Source organism: Drosophila nasuta, chromosome 2L, assembly GCF_023558535.2.
Source record: "Drosophila nasuta strain 15112-1781.00 chromosome 2L, ASM2355853v1, whole genome shotgun sequence".
NCBI classification, from domain to species: Eukaryota; Metazoa; Arthropoda; class Insecta; order Diptera; family Drosophilidae; genus Drosophila; species Drosophila nasuta.
This window is the reverse complement of record NC_083455.1, coordinates 3,013,851-3,031,430: the sequence shown is the minus strand read 5'-3', so window position 1 is coordinate 3,031,430 and position 17,580 is coordinate 3,013,851. Positions and strand designations below refer to the sequence as shown.

Below are 17,580 nucleotides of genomic sequence, written 5' to 3'. Positions count from 1 at the left end.
CATTCCAATTGAAATAATAATTAACACTACATGTTCAATAAGAAATCACGTAGTGCTTAATAGATCACTCAACACAATATTAAAAAAAAAAATATTAAATATTTAAAATTCATTCCAAAGGAAACAAAAATTAATTTTATTTTAAATAAAAGTACGATAAAATCGTGATGAGACAAGACGTATAAACGATAGGCAGGCATTGCTTCTTCTTCACTTACCGACAAGTGCCGCGATTTGTTGCTCCCTAAAAGAAATTTGTTTTTCATACGTTCTGCAACAAAAATTGAATTAAAACTTAATTTAGAGAAAAAATGCGTGCTAACGCATACGTATTGGCAAACCTAAAAGGCGATGTTAATCATGTCATAGTCAATTCGGGCATTATTTAGTAGACAACTCTAAGTATTGACACATTTTATTTAAATTTCACGTGCTAAATTCAGAAAATATATTTGAGAAATTTGTCGCACAAAAACATTTTCTTCATTCAAACATTGCTGAAGTGGTTGTTGCTACATTCACTTTGTGTTAATCACCAACATGTCAAAAGGAAGGGGAGCAGCCGCAGCACCAGCAACTGGAACTTCTTTGAGGGAATACGCTGCGGCCGAGGATCGTTTGCTTGACTTTTTCTCACCACTGTCCACAGAAGAGGCAGCTGCTGCCCCAGGGCCAACTGACCCATCAGCCAGCACCGATGTTGCTCAACAAAACGAAGTGGATCCCTCCAGAGACAACATGCTGGCCTTCATTTCCGATGACACGGAACTGCACAGTTTGCTGGCCAACTCGGAGAACAGCTTCAAGGGCTTTGATAATGACATGCAGGAGAACGACAGCGGAGGAGGAGATCAAAGTCATGTCTATGGCGTGCACTTGTCCATCGTCAACAGCTCTCCCAAACGTGTCGTTCTCAGTCCCCAGATTACAAGTAAGTTGTAGCACACTTTTTCCAAGGAACTTAGCATTCATTTGGCTCTTGCAGATGCACCGCTGACTCTAATGAATGTGAGATCAACCAACGATGAGTATCTGCTAAGCAATGGCATTGGCTCGCACTCGCAGCAGTCGAACGAAGAACAGATGGATGAGATTGAGGAGCAACATGTTATGGAAGATTCGGATGCAGGCTGCGTCATTTATGACAACAATGTAGTGCTCTTGACGGATGACCAGTGCTGCGAAATAATTGTTACACACAGCGTGCATCCCGGAGCCGAGATGGAGCGTGCCTATCTAATGGCAGTGGAGGAGGAGCAAGAGCTGAACAATGGAGGTGTTGTCTACAGCAATGCCGAGGATGAGGAGCCCAGCAACGAGGCACACGTGTATCTAAGCGATGCAGCAATGGTGTTGGACCAACAACATCAGCAGCATCAACAGTTGATTCTGGATACAGCAGTCGATGAAGAAACACCTCAAGTTAGCGATTCGTATGTGGATGATATATGTGAAGTGTACGACCATGAATTGGAGGAGCATGACGACGAGTGTGTGGTAGTTGAGCCGCCAAGCAGTTTGCGGATGCAAATGGGACTGCAAGAGATAGCCATTGAAGAACAGCAGGAGCCCGAGGAGCAGCCCACCATTCTGATTGCCAGCGATGGTGTGGAGGATCAGCAGCAAGAACACGAACAGGAACAGGAGCAAGCGGCTGCTGCTGTGCCACATAGCAGCACTACCGAGTTTCCAGTCAGTTCGACGTCGATGCCCAATGGAAGCGACTACGATGATTACGACGATGATGTGGGCACAGCAGAGGAGCAGTCGCCGCCACATCCACGCAAGTATGCGCCGCTGAAGAACACACTCTCTGCGGACGCCATGGATCGTCGGCTAGCAAACATTTGCCAGGCACAGCCACAGATGAGCTTTAGCGAGAAAATGGATAATTGGAACTGTGCTCTGCATTGCGACGTCGTCGAAGATGTGGAAAATTTTGAGGCCGAGTTCGAGCAGCATGAAGCAAAACCCGCTGTGCAGCCAAAGTTCAATGAATTCTATGATAAATTGCGTCAAAGCAACGCCGAACTCACGAGAGATTTAATTCAGCAAACGGCAGCTGGAGAATTAAGTGCCATCGATGCTCACGACACTCCTTATTCCAGTGAAGATGTGGCCATTCAGAAACGACCAAACTATAGGCGACTGCTGCAGCATGATGAGCCCATTGTGCTAGACGACGATGACGAAGAAGATGACGATGATTGTATCGAGGTGCATGTAACTCCATCTATCAAAACACTAGTCCCCGTGCCTGAGTCGGAGTGTGCGGCTGAGCCAGAAATGGATTCACAGCCAGAGCCGCAACTAAAAGTGGAAACGCAAGTCGAGCAGCACACTCCTGAAAGAGTTGGCTTTAACACAATCCAAACGCAAACTTTGCTGCAGTCTCTGCAAACCAAAGAGACCTCCACAACAGACTTGGGCAGCCAAGAGAAACCATCCTCGTGTGTAAAGAACAATCAATCAATCGTTCCTGATGAATTGTTGTATCAAGCCATTGTTACTGAGCAGTACACGGAATTGGAAAACAGCAAAAACACTCAACAACTTAGTGTACAGGAACAAAAGCAGCAAGGTAAGATACTTCAATATCTCGTATCTCGCTTAAATGCTCTATCTCTGTCTCTATCTTTCTTGTTAAACAGGTCTGGAATATCACAATCATGTGCAGCTCAATGAACAACATGAGTTTTGCAATTATCTCGGGCTCACGGAGCTGGCAACTGCCAATGCGGTGGCAACCGCAATGCGAGAATTGGCCAACAGCAATGTCGGTCGACGATCCTTGCGAGTGCGCACCCAACAACAGCTAGATCGAATGCGCAACGATGTGCGCGGCAAACGGGGGTAGGCAGCAGAAGGAGAAACGTGACCCACAGCAGCAGGAGGATGAGAAGCAACTAAACAGCGAAAGCTGCAACAGCAGCGTCAGCAGCCATCGCCAACAAAATGTGTCGCTGAGAGGCAAAGAACCCACAGCTCTAGCCAATATTTTTTCGGCACCAGCCTACGAAATGCCTTCGGCAAGAATTACGACTCCAAGTCAAGCACTCGAATACTTTTTTTCAATCGCCGACAGGTGGCGTGGAGCAACAGCCCGTTGCTGGGAAAGCTTTTAGTAGTAACGGCAATGCGCTCTCTTTGGAGGCAGCGTTTGCCAAAGTCTATGCGGCTGCAGCGCCTGCCCAGAATGATCTTCACGAAAGCATGCAAAATCGTTTGCGTCAGGCGCGCGAATCCAAGCCTTCGATTTACATTGTCAAGTCCTTGAACAATTCTGCCTCATCTGCCGTCAGTCCAAATGCCTTTGTCCCACCGTCACCTGAGCGCCTGAAGTGCAACAAGACACCGATATCTGAGGCAGTGAGTGGGGATGTTGCCACAAAGACGTCGCAACGCAAGTCGCTAAAGAAGAGTCCGCAGAAGGCTACGCCGAAACGTCGTCGCACGACTGCCGCTGGACCAACAACCGCGTCAACTCCACCTGACCGCGAACTAATCACGCGTTCAATGAATTCCAAGATGCTGCGCAATCGCAAGGTGAACATGCTAAAGACCTTCGAGTTGGCCGATTTGCCACAGGCTCGCAACAAGCAACGTCTGAGCGGCGGTTCAACTGTCGCTGCGAAGCGTGTCGCAACAAAGAAAACATCCAAGAAACCGGACTCCTCGCCTGCGCAATATCTACTAGTGGACACCACTGAGCAGCAGCGTCTGGATCAACAGCAGGCATCGCCAACCAAATCGACAAGGGTACCGCGCTCTCCAAAGCGAATGCCGCAGAGAACATCAAGACTGCGGCATGAACAGCAAACAGTCGAATCAAAGTCGTCGAAGCGTAGGTGTCTTCGAGCGAAATCATTGCCAATGGCGTCGAGAGTGGACGAACCGGACCGCGTCGCAGTTGCCAACGCTGATTTAGGAGCTGTGCCATCTGTGAAGGGTGCGCTGGAAATGCAGAAACCTTTAATGGACACTCATGAGTTTATTACGAATCATGTCGTAGTGAGTCCGCCGCTGTTCACTGCAGCAATACGACGTTATGTAAACGCTGTGCGTAGCCCCATGGAGCAGCATCAAGCGCCGGAAGCGAATGAGGAACAAGAAGAGCAACAGCATTCACCACCGCTTGAGGGATTCGTTGATAAGACTGGCAGATATTCTCCGTTTGCCAAACCTGCATTAATCTATCCCCCAGAGTCATCGCGGCCACGTTCGCCACACTTTTCGCGACGTTCACGTCAAATGGCCGGCACACATGTTGACTTTGAGATGGATAATGTGCGCCAGATGCAAATGGCACCGCCTGGTGCTCTGTTGTCGTTCACCAAGGGCCCAACAACGCTTCGAAACCCGCTGGCGGGCAAAAATGGCAAAGTTCTGTACATGTACTACGAGCTAGAGCAGCTCATTGTATTGCAGGAGCGAATAATCACCTTCTGGAAGTACTCGAAAATCTTTAATGTCCTGCAAAAGCCCAAGCCAGACGATTTAACTACTAATGCCGCAACGTCCCAGCAACACTCATACAACATATTTGGAGCCAACACAAGTTCAACTGGCAACAATAAAAGCACTCGACGCACAACTGGCGTCTCAGATGATCTGGAATCGGATAGTATTGATCAACATTGGGTGTACTTGGGTGGCACTCGGCGCACAACAAATGGTGAGTTAAAGATAATGTCACCCAGTTATGCTGCGCTTAAAATATTTTCATTAAAACGTTAAAAGGAAGACACTGAAATACATTTTGTAATAGACAATACATACATATAGTATTCACATAACAATTGTTATTTTGCAACCATTTTTATTCTGCTACCTATAGGCAGAAGGAGGCATCTCTGTCCCCGTTATTTATATATATTCTTGATCAGCGTCAACAGACGATATATTCACGTCCGTTCATATGAATACCTAGATCTCGGAGAGCTTGTAAAGCTTGCACGCAGATAAAGTTTGTATCAAATTTCTGACTTGCCCATTTCCGTTCACGCATTCAGTGCTTACAATAAGAACTTTAGTATTTATTACTCCTGAAAATGTGGTTGCGAACAGATAAAAATTTTAGAAGTTATTGTATTTAAAAAATACTTTTGTATGGTAAAACGCCTTACTACGAGACCTAGTTGCCTTGACTGACAATATGGAAAATTTTTTACTCTAAGGTATATTTTAAATGTAGTACTATCTCAATAGATCAAATATATTCCTCGGTATATTTTAGTAGTTTTAATTTAAATTAATGTGGTATATTTTAAGAATAATACCGCACTGTTTTGCTATTTTTCAAAATCGAACACAATTGAATTCAAATTGAACAGTTGCCATCATAAATCACTTATATTCTTAATTGAGTATTTATAATCATTGTTTTGTTGCAATCCTTGACATAAACTTGATTTACTGCTTCTAACAGATGTGGAAGTGGTCATGCCTTACGCAAATCGCCTGTGCGCGCACAATTCAACGCCCGTCTATATTGAAATGCGAAGCCACCAACTGGACCACCACAGACGTGAGAGCATGCTGTTGTCTCTCTACGTAAATGTATATTACTATTGCGAGGAGGAGATGCGTCCCAAATTGCATTCGGTGCATCTGGATGCGGTCAATTGGTGAGCATGAAACTTATTCCAATTCAAATTGCCTCAACTAAAGCATCTCGTTTAATTAGCGATTGGAATCAGGTTATCTACACCTGCATACCAGAGTCACGCTATTTTGTTATGGCTTGGCAGCAGGAGATCGTCATGGGCAAGCCAAGGTCGGGCATCTGCAAATATTCGCTGACACCGACATTGGATACGCTGGCCAGCATACGTGAGTTCAAACAGCTGCGCCACGAATTAATACATATCGAGTGTTTAATGGAGGATCGATTGATTGGCTATGGGCAGACGAGGATTACCATTTGGGATCATCGCAGCGGCGATACGTTGATGAACTATGATTTGGGCTTCGATCTTGGACATAACCTGGGCGTCATGCATTTCCCCAGCTTCGAAATGGATCAGAGCAGTTTACTCGTCTTGTATCAGCACGTCAAAGAGCAGAATAAGTGGCCAGAGTTGCGGATCATTGCTTGTGAATTATCTCATGCGACACCATCACACCGATTGCTGCATGTACATCGCTTGCCTTCGCCTCAATTCGATTGTCAACTGGTGGCCATCAATACAGGAGATCACTTGATACTCAAATCGCCATCGGACGACGAGATTTGGATTAGTATAACTGATCCCCGGCAGCTAACTTATCTGTCGCCGCAAGGATGCCAACGCTATTACACACGACAAAAGCAGCAGGTCATCATAATGACACCGGAGACACTGACCGTAGACAGCATTACGAATCATATCCTGCACTTAGCCACACAGCATCAGAGTATGATGAGGATGGCGGCGGCTGACTTGGCTGCCACAACTCGCTGACAGTTAGAACCAGACGAATCCTGTGTACACCAAATATTCCAAAACAAAGATTCAAAACAAAATAACGAAAATTGTCCCGTGTTTTAACTGTAGCTTGGGAGCACTCACGTGAATTTAGATTTTAGTTTGTTAATTTTGAATTGTTTCCCAACTTTTAATGCTTACCAAGATTGTTCTACAAAAAAAAAAACTTTATCAATATGAATATAACTATGTACGTTTCGCAGATGCTCTTGGAGCATAGTATATATAATCTTCATCATTTATATATTTAGTTAACCACCAAATAGATGTAAAATCCAACTGTAATTAATATTAGCTCATTAAGTCGAGGAGAAATCAATCAAGCTTACGTATATTCTATGTATGTATAACAATCGTTGTTTAGAAAATTGTGAAAACCAGTTGAATTATTTTATAATTTAGATTAAGCTAATGCGTTTCTATTTTTATTTTCTAAAAGAAAAACATGATTTAGGTTAAAATCTAGCATACTGCTAGCTATGTACAATATACAGTAACTGCTCTTACATTTTTTTGGAGTAGAGCGTGTCATATTTAGTTAAAAATTTACAAATCACCAAAAGAAACACGATTAAAAACAAAAGCCATTACAAATCATTTGCACAAAGTTGTTTCCTTGAAAGGTGGGCAATTAAGTTTCCAGCAGTTGTGTTCTATTAAGAAAACTGAACCCAAGCGAAATGATACACATATGTATTTAGTACTTGAAATAATGTATTTAAAACGCATATTGGTATATGGACTAATTAATTTCAACTACACTTTCATTCAATCGTTACAAATACAACATTATGAGCTAATTAATGTATATAATTATTTATAATAGTGTTTCTTAGTTTTTTTTCAATCTTGTTTTGCTATTTTCTAAAGTCTAGTTTATTTACATAAGATATATACTTACTCAAAAGTAAAATTCATCATATAAAAGTTGTGAAATGTTATAAACTACAAAATACTACTATACATGTACAGGTATTGTAGAATCGTATGCATATATAATATCATACGTGTCTGATATAATACACACACAGCAGTACGGTCCTTTAATTTCATACCGCTTAGTCGTTGCTGTTAGGAAGCTGATAACTAGCCTGCGAGCTAATTCTAATCCTTCAATGAACCGTAAATAATTTCAAATTCAAATGCTAAAAATAACTACTACATATATAATTAATAGCGCCAATGGAGCTGATGTGCATCCTCGTGTTGTTGTTGTAGTTGGGTATATCTTTAAATGATGTTTCTAGCAGAATACACGAATTTCCATAAGGATTGTGGAATTGCGAACGAAAGTTACAAAATACATATGCTTATTATGTGTACACAGTTAGTGAAATGTTTATCGAAAAGCAGTTTATAGGTTTAGGGAATGCCAGAGGGTCCTTGTTGAGTAATCACTACAATTCCTTGTCTGGCTTTTTCTTTGGCATCGTCGTCATTGTTGCCGCCTCAGATGCGGACGCAGATGCGGATGCAGATGCAGACGCAACCGCCGCCGCAGCTGCCGCTGCCGTCTCGTTTTGATGCGCCTCCTTGGCGAGCTGCCATCGCTTGAACTCCACCATTTGCATTAGCCGAACCCGTAGCTGAGGTCGTCGCTGCATGGCATCGGATAGCTTAGCGAATTCCAGGCTGTACATAAAGACAACGGGTATGGCAACATCATCAGTGCCATCGCCAGACATAGCGAACATTGGTTGCGTCTCGCCGGAAGAACCTGCTACATTATCACAGACGATTAGCGCCGCGGCGCCCGCTTTTTGTGCTAGTCGTGCCTTGCTCACGAATGTGCAGTCGCCGCGCTCCGCCACCAAAATCTTGCCGCTAACATTTTCGGCATTCAGCAGCTTCTCATCGCAAGCGCGAGGGGGACGAGCCCACACAATGTGGCCCTCGACGAACTGTTCACCAACCAGCTCCGGACTAAAGTGCGATGGGCCGGCCATCAGAGCTGTCCAATCCTGTGATTGATCATCCAACGCATAGGCGACGGCCTGTAACCAAAATCAAGATTACTGATTAGCTAAACAGGAAACATTTTATTCCGTTCATATATATGTAATCTAAGAGGCCTTCTCTTTTATTGATTCCATTGGCAGTCCCATTTTGCCACTAGCTTTCGCTTGAACATCTTAAATATTATTTCCATCTCACCATTAATCGAATATCTGCCGAATTGTCTTGGTCATTACGCACCTGCAGCTGCGCCAACTGATTCATGCTCTGCATTTTGGTTAGCTCCAACATTTCCTGCATGAACTGCAAGCCCATTTCTCCTTCCTCTTGACTTTTTGCCTGTTGAAGATGTAACGTTAAGGACAGGTAAAAATATGATGATGTATCTAACATCTGTGTTTATAATAGTTAACAAAAATCAAATGGAAACAAATCAAACAACTTAACAAATGCAAACGTAACAAAAAACTTACATTATAGAAACTATGAAACAGTCGCACCTTGCCTTGGCTACGATCGCCTACAGAAACCATTGTGATGCCCATGTCGTAAACAGCTCGCAAATGATCTGCATTGCTTGCTTGAAAGTCCAGAGCACTGAGACGCTTTCCGCTGGTGCTGCGCGGGCACGAACCCGTAATGAAGTTGCGCAATGGTTTGCGTACTTTCTCAGGAAAAAGCTTATTGGAACTGGGGCAGGTGCGCATGAAGTCGAGTACATTGTGCTCGTCCGATTGCCGAAAGCCTGCAATGAGTTTATTCTTATTAATCTGACTGACACTGCAGATGCACCTACAATATACTCACTAAACGTCGAGTTCCCGAGTTGCGCAATGGACAATGGCAAAAGATGCGCTTCGGTTGTGAAGACGAATTCATCCACATTGATGATCAAATCCTGTGGCTCCGAGAACAACAGGAACAAATACTTAAATGTCTCAGAAAGCACAAATGAGTCCATGCGATCCTCATGTTTCCCAGTGCGGACATCATTAACGGCCGCGTAGCCACATGAGACTTTGGCATATTGTTGAAGCGTCTTCAGCGCACGCTTTCCCACCTGCAGGTAATGATGATCGCCAGTAGCTCGATACAAGAAGTATGTGGACTCTATGAACTCTGGTCGCAAATGATGCTGACCCCAGTGTATCTGAAAGTCAACGGTCCATGCCTCCGGTATGAGCGTATGCATCTGCATCACCTGGTAAAGCATTTCATGCGTCTGCACAGCCGGCTTTAGATCACCCGAAAGCACCTGCAGACCTGGCCAAAAGGCCAGCAATGAGTCCATAAAATTGCGAGACTTGGCGTGCGGTCTATGCATCAATACGTCCAGTAGCATAGGACCCTCGCTGACATACTTCATGACCGCATTATAATGTCGGTTGAAGCGCGCCAAATATTTGTCATCGCCTAGCAACACATACGACTTGAACAAATACTCGTAGTAGCTATCAATTCCTGCTCCCACGCCGGAATCACGACGAACCCAATCTCCTGAGTGCACATTCAGCACGGTGCCCATGAGATCAGAGCCACGATGCCGCAGTTTCCACAAGGCGTCCATTGCGGCATGTGCCCTTACCTCAAAAATGGGATCGCCCGTTAGTCGCGATAATGCCGCAAATTCCAGCAGTATTGTGCCCGCGCATGCTGTGCACGTTTCCCGCGATTTCTTGAGCTGTGGATCCTTCATACCCAGTCGCAGATTGACACGTGCATGGGGAATGCCCGTCGTGGTGTTGAATGCCGGCAATAATCGGTAGCCTAGCTCGCGTGCCATCTCAAGCATTTCACCCTTGTACCAGTGCATCACATCCGCCTGTTTCTGCAGGTACTCTGCCAGAATGTGGGCTGAGAGCAGACCACCAACCATGCGAATGTTGGTCTCGAATACCGACACAATAATATCGCTGTCGAATTGCACATCGCGTATGACCAGCTTGACGGCATGCTCGAATTCAGCAAAGTCGCCAAGCAATACCAATGTGTCCAAAGTGTCCACAAGCGTCATGGAAAAGCTTCAACAAAAGAGACAAATTATCAACATAGAAAGTATTTATACGAAACAATAATTGAATAACAGATAGAATCTAAACAGAGGACTGTTATGGTATTAGGAATGTACCATTTGGTACATTTTTATTCGTTGGTATTTGCGTTAAATTAAAGTTTCTTTCTTTTTAAACTACAACTTAAGAAGTAATTAAATGTGAATTATGATCAAAATATTAATTGACTAACAGAAAGTTTTATACTGTAGTAGTTATATTCCCACACTCGTACCATATCATCATTGGTACATTTATTCTATCGCATTGCATCAGTTAATTTCTCGAAATAAGGTAATGAAATAAATAATTTATTCGAAGCTAATGAAATACCTTATACCTATTAAAAATGTTGAATATGATTTTTGAATGTCAGAGAGCGTGTCTAACAGTGTTCTGTAAGTTGCAACATGCAGCCATAAGAAGTACACTTTATGTAAGTTGATACATTGGACAATTTCATTAAAAAATTTTAATTAAAATTAAAAATGTTCATGTAACAATTGTGAATGTTAAACATATTGTATACATTTGTATCTGGCATCTTTAGCTTTTGCTCACTTTAGAAATAACACTTTCTCGACGTGCAATCAAGATTAAATTGATTTATAATTGTTGCTTGCATCTAATCGCAGCAATTATTACTGTAAATTGATTAACGATACTCACTTGCCTAGTATGTCGTCCATGTCGCCACGCGATGGAGTCACGCCTCGATAGCGACCTTTGCAGGACAGCGGCATCAGCTCATCGGCAGGATATGCGTTCGCCATATAAGCATTATATGCATGATAAAACATGTCACGCGACTCCTCGCTGCAATATCAAATGGAAGTGAATGGGATTAGAATGTAGTACATGCGAAGTATCTTTAGATTTACCGCAGCTCAGCACGCTCCTTGTGGGACATGTTCTGTGTGGGAATGGTGCTCGCATCGTTGGTCAGCACGCTCACGACCAGCAGAAGCAGCGAGAGAAGAAACTGTGCTATGATAGCCGTTGAAGTCGAGCTCATCTTGTTATTACCTAAAACGAAGGCTGACTGAAGGCGCTAGCTCCAAATGCAGGCAGCAGGCGCTGTTCGTAAATTGGTTTTGGCAGCCACAGTTGCCGTTAGTGGTTGTTGTTGGTGTTAATATTATTGCTTGTTTCGTCTCTCTCTCTCTCTAAATATATTTATATATCGCTTGTGACGTTGACCTTCACTTTGAACGTGTTACTTGTTGTTGTCGCTGTTGTCGTTGCTGCTGGGCATTTGAATTTATCACGGTCTCTGCTTTAGTTGTATAATTCGTTTGTTTTTTAATTTTAAATAAATCCCTCAATTAACACAGAGTATGGACAGCTAAATTAAAAACACAAAAAAGAGTTTATTATATATGTATGTATATAATATGTAAGTTTTGAATGTGAGAGAATACACATACATAAATACATATGTACACTCATACACATGCATAGTTAGTTTTTGGCCTACCAACAGAATATGCACATTCACTTCTATAATGCACTTGTTCATGCAGTTGTGCGTCAGATTTGGGAGCGTTTCTTCATCAAAGTTGTAACATTGCGACGAAATGTTTAGTTTATTTTTAATCTTGTTTGTGCTGCTCCAATAACAAAACACCACGACTGCAAATCGCCGAAACGCGAGCAGGGACCGCCAGCTGCAATTCTGATACGAATGCTGATGATATTTAGTATGCACATATGGTATTCAGTTAAAATGCCACATGGGAGTTAAAGTTGGTTATATGTTAATTCGCTTTGTTGGCAGTTAAATTGGTTTAAAAGGGCAGTTCTTATCAATTCTGCCATAAATTGCAAAAAACACTAGGGAACACAGTGACCGCAAGCGTGATTTAAAGATATACTATTTAAACCCAACAAAATATACCAAATGCAACACTTGCATGACTACACTATATTAGGCATGATTACACTATTACTTGCCACACTCCCATGAGAACATGAATAATAAAGGATATCAAAAACTTTATTTAATAAATATATAATTTATTTTGAGAACGTGTAAAACAATGCCGAAAACCAAAAGTTGTATGAAATTGATTTAATGTTTTTTTCTTTTCTATTCTGATGAAAAGTTTGAAAGTGTCATTCTGGCATAGCTAAACTTAAACGGTGTAACCAGCGTATGCAGATGTTGACGGTGCTGGAAAACGTCTTAGGAACAGCTGGTTTTGCCGCACTTTTAAAGGCCAATATATTCAAATTTTTTGAAAATGGTAAGGATATCTTTCAACATTTAAACAAATAATGACTCTTTTGATAACAGAGGCGCAGCCTAGCACCCAGTCAAAGGATAGGAGTGCGAATCAAAGCAAAGGATTCATTTACGCCCCCATTGCTCAAGAAAAACAAACGTGCATGTCAACAGGAACTGGAGAAGCGGCAGAGTGCTTTGCGCGATGCAACCAACGTTGTTGTCGTTGAGCTACCGCTGCCAATACGCTTCACGGCCAACAGCGAATATGAACAGGCTATTGCCAAGGTGCTGGCACGCAAGTTTAAGGTGCCCATTGCCAACTACGTGCCTGACTATGGTGGCAATCGTTCCCTGGGCGTTCGTCGATCCATTGTGCGACGAGCACTACACGATCCACAAGCTTGCAATGCCCTGGTACTCTTCACCCCACCCATTTATACGGAGCACGAGCGGATGTCAATGGATGCAAGTAAACTTCTAGTCCACGTTGTGGTCGATCCCATACTTAGCAACGTTTTGCGTCCACATCAACGCGAGGGAGTGCGTTTCATGTACGAGTGTGTGGAGGGAAAACGGGGAAACTTTAATGGCTGCATTATGGCCGATGAAATGGGTTTGGGTAAGACGCTGCAGTGCGTCACACTCACCTGGACGCTGCTTCGTCAGAGTGCCGACTGTAAGCCCACCATATCAAAGGCTATTGTGGTGTCCCCTTCATCGCTGGTCAAAAACTGGGAGAAGGAGTTTACCAAGTGGCTGCACGGTCGCATGCATTGTTTGGCCATGGAGGGAGGCTCCAAGGAGGAAACAACGCGAGCCCTCGAACAGTTCGCCATGAATACGGCTACCAGATGTGGAACTCCAGTGCTTTTGATCAGCTATGAGACATTTCGTCTGTATGCGCACATTCTGTGCAAGACCGAGGTAGGCATGGTCATCTGTGATGAAGGGCATCGGTTGAAAAACAGCGACAATCTCACCTACCAAGCTCTGATGGGTCTCAAGACCAAACGACGGGTTCTTCTCTCCGGCACGCCTATTCAAAATGATCTAACCGAATACTTTAGTTTGGTCAACTTTGTTAATCCAGAGATGCTGGGCACAGCCTCGGATTTCAAGCGAAACTTCGAAAACGCCATATTGCGTGGTCAGAATGCAGACTCCTCGGATGCAGAGCGAGAGCGAGCGTTACAGAAGACACAGGAGCTGATCGGTCTCGTCAATCAGTGCATCATTCGTCGCACCAACCAAATTCTAACCAAATATCTGCCCGTCAAGTTTGAAATGGTCGTGTGTGCGAAGCTAACAGCAGTTCAGCTTCAGCTCTATACTAACTTTCTCAAATCTGATCAAGTGCGGCGCAATCTGGCGGGTAAGTAAATTGATACTGTTAACAGATGAATGAAATCGCTACTAATTAGCTTATAATGCAGATTGCAATGAGAAAACTTCGTTGACGGCTCTAGCCGACATCACCACGCTGAAGAAGCTTTGCAATCATCCAGATCTTATCTATGAAAAGCTAGTTGCACGCGAAAAAGGTTTCGAGAATTCGCAGAATGTGCTGCCCACAAATTACAAGCCCAAGTAAGCTATTTTGAATTTCCGAAGTCGAAACTTTATATAATCGAATTAAATTTTTGCAGCGACATTAATCCGGAGTTGAGTGGCAAGTTTGTTCTGTTGGACTTTATGTTGGCATCGATACGTGCGAACAGCGATGACAAGGTCGTGCTCATCTCAAACTACACGCAGACCTTGGATCTGTTTGAGCAGCTGGCGCGAAAACGTCGATACACTTATGTGCGGCTGGATGGTAGCATGACAATCAAGAAGCGCTCCAAAGTGGTGGATAGATTCAATGATCCCAGCTCGGACTGCTTTCTCTTTATGCTCAGCAGCAAGGCCGGCGGTTGTGGTTTAAATTTGATTGGCGCCAATCGATTGTTCATGTTTGATCCCGACTGGAATCCAGCCAACGATGAACAAGCAATGGCTCGAGTGTGGCGCGATGGGCAAAAAAAGCCCTGTTATATCTATCGGCTGGTGGCTGTAAGTTTGATCTTTTGTCAATAGACAGTTGCATTATAGTCTTCCATTTATATACTTGTAGAGTGGATCCATTGAGGAGAAGATTTTGCAGCGGCAGACGCATAAGAAATCTTTGTCTAGCACAATTATAGACAATAAAGAGTCAGAGGAAAAGCACTTTACGCGCGATGATCTCAAAGATTTGTTTAGCTTCGAGGCTAACGTTCTCTCCGACACACACAACAAGTGAGTGAATCTTGGAGTTGGTTTTCTTTCATAACTATAATTTGATTGTACATTTCCCCTAGATTGAAATGCAAACGCTGTTTCCAGGATGTGCAAAGACAGCCACCACCGGACAACACGGATTGCACGTCGCATTTGTCGCAATGGTTCCACTGCTCCAACAATCGTGGTCTGCCTGACAGCGTGCTCTCTCAATCATGGACAGCAAGCAAATGTGTTTCATTTGTCTTCCATCATCGTTCCCAGGGAGAGGCCAAGTCGACTGCACGCAATATAACGGAAGAGGAACATGATGAGCAACAGCCATCGACAAGCCGCAAACACAAGAAGCCATCAATTATTAGTGATGATGAGGATGATAAAGACTTCGACCCGAATAAGAGTAGCGATGAAGATTTTATGGGATTTTAGGTTAATTTAAAAATAATTTATTGTATTTTGCATTTGCGGAACCTGATTTAGACTTTGTTTTAGGCTAACCTAAAGCTAATTATCTTATTAATTTGTTAACAATTAACCTAATATACATGTATATACGTACGTAAGTAGTTTAACATTTAAAATATGGAACCCACAGCACTAAGCACTCAGATTTTGACTTTCCATAAACACAACTACAAGCGCCTAAAACAGCTTAACCTAAAGCATAATTTGGATTTATAAAAAACCTGTTTAATGCATACAGCTGACATGCATATGCATATATCTATATATTATCTTATATAAATAGTATACCAACGCAGTGTTAACACAGTCAATCGAACACTTTTGTATATGAATGGTAGTTAAACGTCAATAATCTTATGTTCCAGCTCTACCCAGACGTTGCTTTTCTCTGGAGGCTTCTGCAATGGCGATGGCTGTTGTTGCAACTCGAAGAGAAATCCCCTAATGCTCTGGTAGTAACTTTAAATGAAAAATAAGAGAAAAGAGAGCCTAATCATTTTTTCTTTCAAGACACATTACAAGCAAATATGTATTTCAGTTAGTGCTTAAAAATCGCACAAAGCAGTTGTAGTATGTTCATTAGTTAGTGCTTTAACATGACTACCAAGGTATACAAATGCTTGACCTTGTCCAATTAATTTTGTCCATTTTTAAGTGGGCTCATATTTTCTAACTATGTAGGTGGAATGTAATCTAATTAGCCTTAATTATGTTTTATGCTTATGTACATACATATTTGAAGCGTTACTATTTTTAGAATAGAGAGCACTTACCCATCCACTATCCAGGTGTCGTTGTGTGAGCCACCCGGGAGTTCAATCATACGCTTCTGTTCGCTACCACATTTGGTATACAAGGCACGCATCATGCGCGGTGGCACTAAGTTGTCCGCAAGGCCCGATATAAATAGAAAAGGTACCGAGCACTTGCTTATCTTGTTGAGTGAATGATACTGAAAGAGTATTGCGAGATTGTAATTCAATTAAAATTAATTTGATACAAAATCTGCTTGATGACTCACCTTATTTTTATACAATAGATTTGGTATATATTTCACAGATGGATGCACCAGCTCCACAGCCATTTCACGTATGCTGGTGAACGTATTTTCCACAATGGCGCACATCAGCTTCTGACCATAGACAGTGTCGGCGGCCACGTCAATTACAACAGCACCGCCCAGCGAACGGCCAAAGAGTATCAGCTGCGAGTGATCCAAATCGTGGCGAGTGTGCAAATAATCAATTGCAGCACGAGCATCTGTAACTAAACCACGTTCGGAAGGCACTCCAGTAGAGAGGCCATAGCCACGGTACTCAACCATTAGAATGTTGCAATGTAGATGATGATAGATTCCCCAAACCTACGAAAATTTAATACATTTTAAATCTTGGTGGATATTTCCAATGATTATTTCACACTCTGTTTACATTCTGCATTCGATGTCCCATATTGCCAGCGTTGCCGTGAAAATAGAGCAATGTGGGCACTGACTTGCAACGCTCTTCCGGCTGGCTGATCCAGAAGGCGTGCAGAGTCACGTCATCGGGCGTCTTAATACTAACGGTCAGATGTGGCAGATTGTGCATTGTTGGTATTGGGATGTAAATACGAGAGTTTGTTGGCAAGTCGGGATGATACAAGAGCAAGTCTTGTGCATGGTAGAAAATAACTGAAAGTAATACATCAATAAACTGTTAGTAACTGACGTTTCTATTGCATTGCATACGTACGTAATAGAATCGCTGCAAAAAGCGTTAGCGTCATGTAACCCCCATAAAAATAGTAGAAAATAAAAAACAGCAGAAATGCGCCCAAAATGCCCACGCCGACTCCACGCGATTTGGGCAGCGCAATGCCCACTTCTTTCATGTTTAATACGTGCGTGCGTACGTACAAGCGCTACATGCTGCTATTCCCGCATTTATAATTGTAATAAACACATCTATTTAAAGAAATTGTTGCTTGGATCGAAAACTTATATGTAGTTAGAGTATTTATCACAAAACTGCCAACTCGTTGCTGTTCCCATTGCCGTTGACAGTCTGGCAACCTTCAAAACCAAACAACAGCTGAATGTTATCGGAAACAGGTGTGATGCGAAGTGATGATATCGATAAATAAGTACTAGCAACCCAGCAGAGTCGATAATGCT

General features: G+C 42.9%; 4 protein-coding genes across 5 annotated transcripts; 2 read left to right on the top strand and 2 right to left on the bottom strand.

Moving 5' to 3' along the window:
- The first annotated feature begins 253 nt into the window (after positions 1 to 253).
- On the top strand, positions 254 to 7,064 carry LOC132784611 (uncharacterized). The gene is made up of 6 exons (XM_060790329.1): positions 254 to 931; positions 986 to 2,581; positions 2,652 to 2,853; positions 3,003 to 4,675; positions 5,429 to 5,627; positions 5,687 to 7,064. Exons 1-6 carry the CDS (start codon positions 541 to 543, stop codon positions 6,441 to 6,443), a joined length of 4,818 nt encoding a protein of 1,605 aa, XP_060646312.1. The 5' UTR covers positions 254 to 540; the 3' UTR covers positions 6,444 to 7,064.
- A 113-nt stretch (positions 7,065 to 7,177) lies between these two features.
- On the bottom strand, positions 7,178 to 12,299 carry LOC132797693 (ER degradation-enhancing alpha-mannosidase-like protein 3). Of its 2 annotated transcripts, none has more exons than XM_060809448.1 (7): positions 11,952 to 12,299; positions 11,356 to 11,819; positions 11,144 to 11,290; positions 9,231 to 10,444; positions 8,897 to 9,168; positions 8,622 to 8,762; positions 7,178 to 8,461 (listed from the first exon to the last, which is right to left on the bottom strand). In XM_060809448.1, the coding sequence occupies exons 2-7, from the start codon at positions 11,487 to 11,489 to the stop codon at positions 7,865 to 7,867; spliced, it is 2,505 nt and encodes an 834-aa protein (XP_060665431.1). In that variant the 5' UTR covers positions 11,490 to 11,819; positions 11,952 to 12,299; the 3' UTR covers positions 7,178 to 7,864. The 2 variants fall into 2 exon arrangements, with proteins under 2 accessions (XP_060665431.1, XP_060665435.1); XM_060809452.1 differs by having other exon boundaries at positions 7,179 to 8,461; positions 8,664 to 8,762.
- A 151-nt stretch (positions 12,300 to 12,450) lies between these two features.
- Positions 12,451 to 15,518, top strand: LOC132797708 (DNA repair and recombination protein RAD54-like). The gene is made up of 6 exons (XM_060809461.1): positions 12,451 to 12,720; positions 12,771 to 14,073; positions 14,135 to 14,288; positions 14,348 to 14,753; positions 14,815 to 14,978; positions 15,041 to 15,518. Exons 1-6 carry the CDS (start codon positions 12,718 to 12,720, stop codon positions 15,387 to 15,389), a joined length of 2,379 nt encoding a protein of 792 aa, XP_060665444.1. The 5' UTR covers positions 12,451 to 12,717; the 3' UTR covers positions 15,390 to 15,518.
- Positions 15,413 to 17,456, bottom strand: LOC132797725 (protein ABHD13). The gene is made up of 5 exons (XM_060809480.1): positions 17,159 to 17,456; positions 16,856 to 17,097; positions 16,447 to 16,788; positions 16,199 to 16,377; positions 15,413 to 15,884 (listed from the first exon to the last, which is right to left on the bottom strand). The coding sequence occupies exons 1-5, from the start codon at positions 17,295 to 17,297 to the stop codon at positions 15,764 to 15,766; spliced, it is 1,023 nt and encodes a 340-aa protein (XP_060665463.1). The 5' UTR covers positions 17,298 to 17,456; the 3' UTR covers positions 15,413 to 15,763.
- Positions 17,457 to 17,580: the final 124 nt, after the last annotated feature.